Source organism: Trachymyrmex septentrionalis, unplaced genomic scaffold (assembly GCF_001594115.1).
Source record: "Trachymyrmex septentrionalis isolate Tsep2-gDNA-1 unplaced genomic scaffold, Tsep1.0 scaffold112, whole genome shotgun sequence".
NCBI lineage: Eukaryota > Metazoa > Arthropoda > Insecta > Hymenoptera > Formicidae > Trachymyrmex > Trachymyrmex septentrionalis.
In genome coordinates this window covers 1473302-1475064 of record NW_017304248.1, presented here as the reverse complement: position 1 = coordinate 1475064, position 1763 = coordinate 1473302, and the positions used below count along the sequence as shown (strand labels likewise).

The 1763-nt window shown below is 30.5% G+C and overlaps 1 protein-coding gene across 2 annotated transcripts in view; it reads right to left on the bottom strand.

Annotated features, from left to right (window-relative positions):
* Positions 1-117: 117 nt before the first annotated feature.
* The window catches only part of LOC108751737 (PCTP-like protein), a 3528-nt gene continuing 1882 nt past the window's right edge, over positions 118-1763 (bottom strand). For both annotated transcript variants that reach the window (XM_018492118.1, XM_018492127.1), the window contains exons 6-8: positions 1499-1623; positions 1302-1424; positions 118-784 (exon numbers count right to left, since the gene is read on the bottom strand). In XM_018492118.1, the coding sequence (XP_018347620.1) occupies positions 680-784; positions 1302-1424; positions 1499-1623 (353 nt within the window). In that variant the 3' untranslated portion in view covers positions 118-679. The remainder of the gene's footprint in view (positions 785-1301; positions 1425-1498; positions 1624-1763) is intronic.

The following is a 1763-nucleotide window of genomic DNA, read 5'->3' as shown; positions in this document are numbered from 1 at the left end:
ATATACAGGGTGAATCAGAATCGTTGAAACCAGCTTTTTACCCTATGAGAAAATAATGAAAGTTGACATTGCGCACATTATAATTCAATTAGATATTAAGTCGATAATTTGCGCAAAGGGTAAAAAGTTGGTTCAACGACTTTGATTCATCCTGTATGTATGTATGTATGTGTATATACACATACACACACGCGCGCACATATATCCATATGCATATACACGCATACGCCTTATGATATAAATTATAAAAAGAGTTTCAAGTATACCTTCTATATTGTATGGCATCTTATTATATATTTCCGCGCTTTAACAATACCAACAACAAACCTGGCTAGAAATTAGAGCCTAATGCAAAGTAGGCCATCGAATATTTTCGTTGATGTTTACATATACTGCAGCCATGTCCGTACAGGCCTGCGCATATGACAACTGAATATGTGACTTTTAATGTTCTACGTACACATACATTAAATATGTTGCGTTGTGTATAATTAGAATCATTTATTATGTAAGAAATATGCAAATCGAACTTTAATAGTTGTACAAATTGTCCGTTATGATTTATCTGCATTTAATATTATAATACTCTTGGAACTTTTCATTACAGTTTTTTTATTATTCTAGTCACTATTATCCTACTTACCTAAAAAATGTCAAGTATCTATTGTATCGTTATAAATTAATCGCTATCCATAGTGGCAGATTCTTTAACCAAACTTTCGTTTAAATTAGATTCATCTACATAATTATATTTTGAATTCTTCTCTTCTGCAGATTTTACGCACTGAAACGAATTAATAACATACGATTGTAAAAATCAGCTTTGCGTATAGATCATAAAATTGATTTTTTAAAAAGTTATATTTGACAACTAAATACGAAAGAAGAACAAAGTCTATTTTTTCTATATATGTATATGTATCTCTTTATTGCGTATTACCGAGTAAAATATTGTTATAAACATATATGTATAGAGATACATGTCAACTATAAAATACTGAAAGAAATGAAATTCAAAATTTTATTTAGAGAAATAAAAAAATGTACAAGATCTACTAGGATTAATCCAAAAGTAAGTTTCCCTATTTTATGACAAATGGAAAAACAAAGTTGAAAATCTTAAAAAAAATTTTTTAACTTACTTTTTTAATCTTTGTCTTTGTTTTTCCTAAAATAAGAAAACTTACTTTTGGACTTAACCCTCGTATATGTATCTAAATATAATCGTGAAAATACAGTAAGGCATGTAATAAGCCGATATACACAATACGAAAACTCATATAAAAATAAGATAGTCTTACTTCTTCGATACGTATTCTAGGTGCCATTATTTGTTCAGGATAATGCCAAGGTTTATAATTTGGATTATTAAGTATTTTCCAGCTTGGATAGCCCACAGAAGCTTTATGCAATCTTTTTACCATCTACAAAATATATCTTCATAAGCAAATATTACATTTATTTGTTTGATACTTGATATTTCATTGTAATATCTTACTTTAGGAGCAAATATTTGTGTGACTTTATTAACAAGCCACACAGGTAATTTGCCATGTGGGTCTGTGTGTGATACATAACCCAACTCGGAACCGTCTCCATTGCGCGAAGGCCTTACAATATAGCCTTAAATATAATAATACTTTTGGACATACAAAAAGGTGTAAAACAATGTGTGTGTGTGTGTGTGTGTGTGTGTGTGTGTGTGTGTGTGTGTGTGTGTGTGTGTGTGTGTGTGTGTGGGTGGGTGTGTGGGTGGGTGTGTG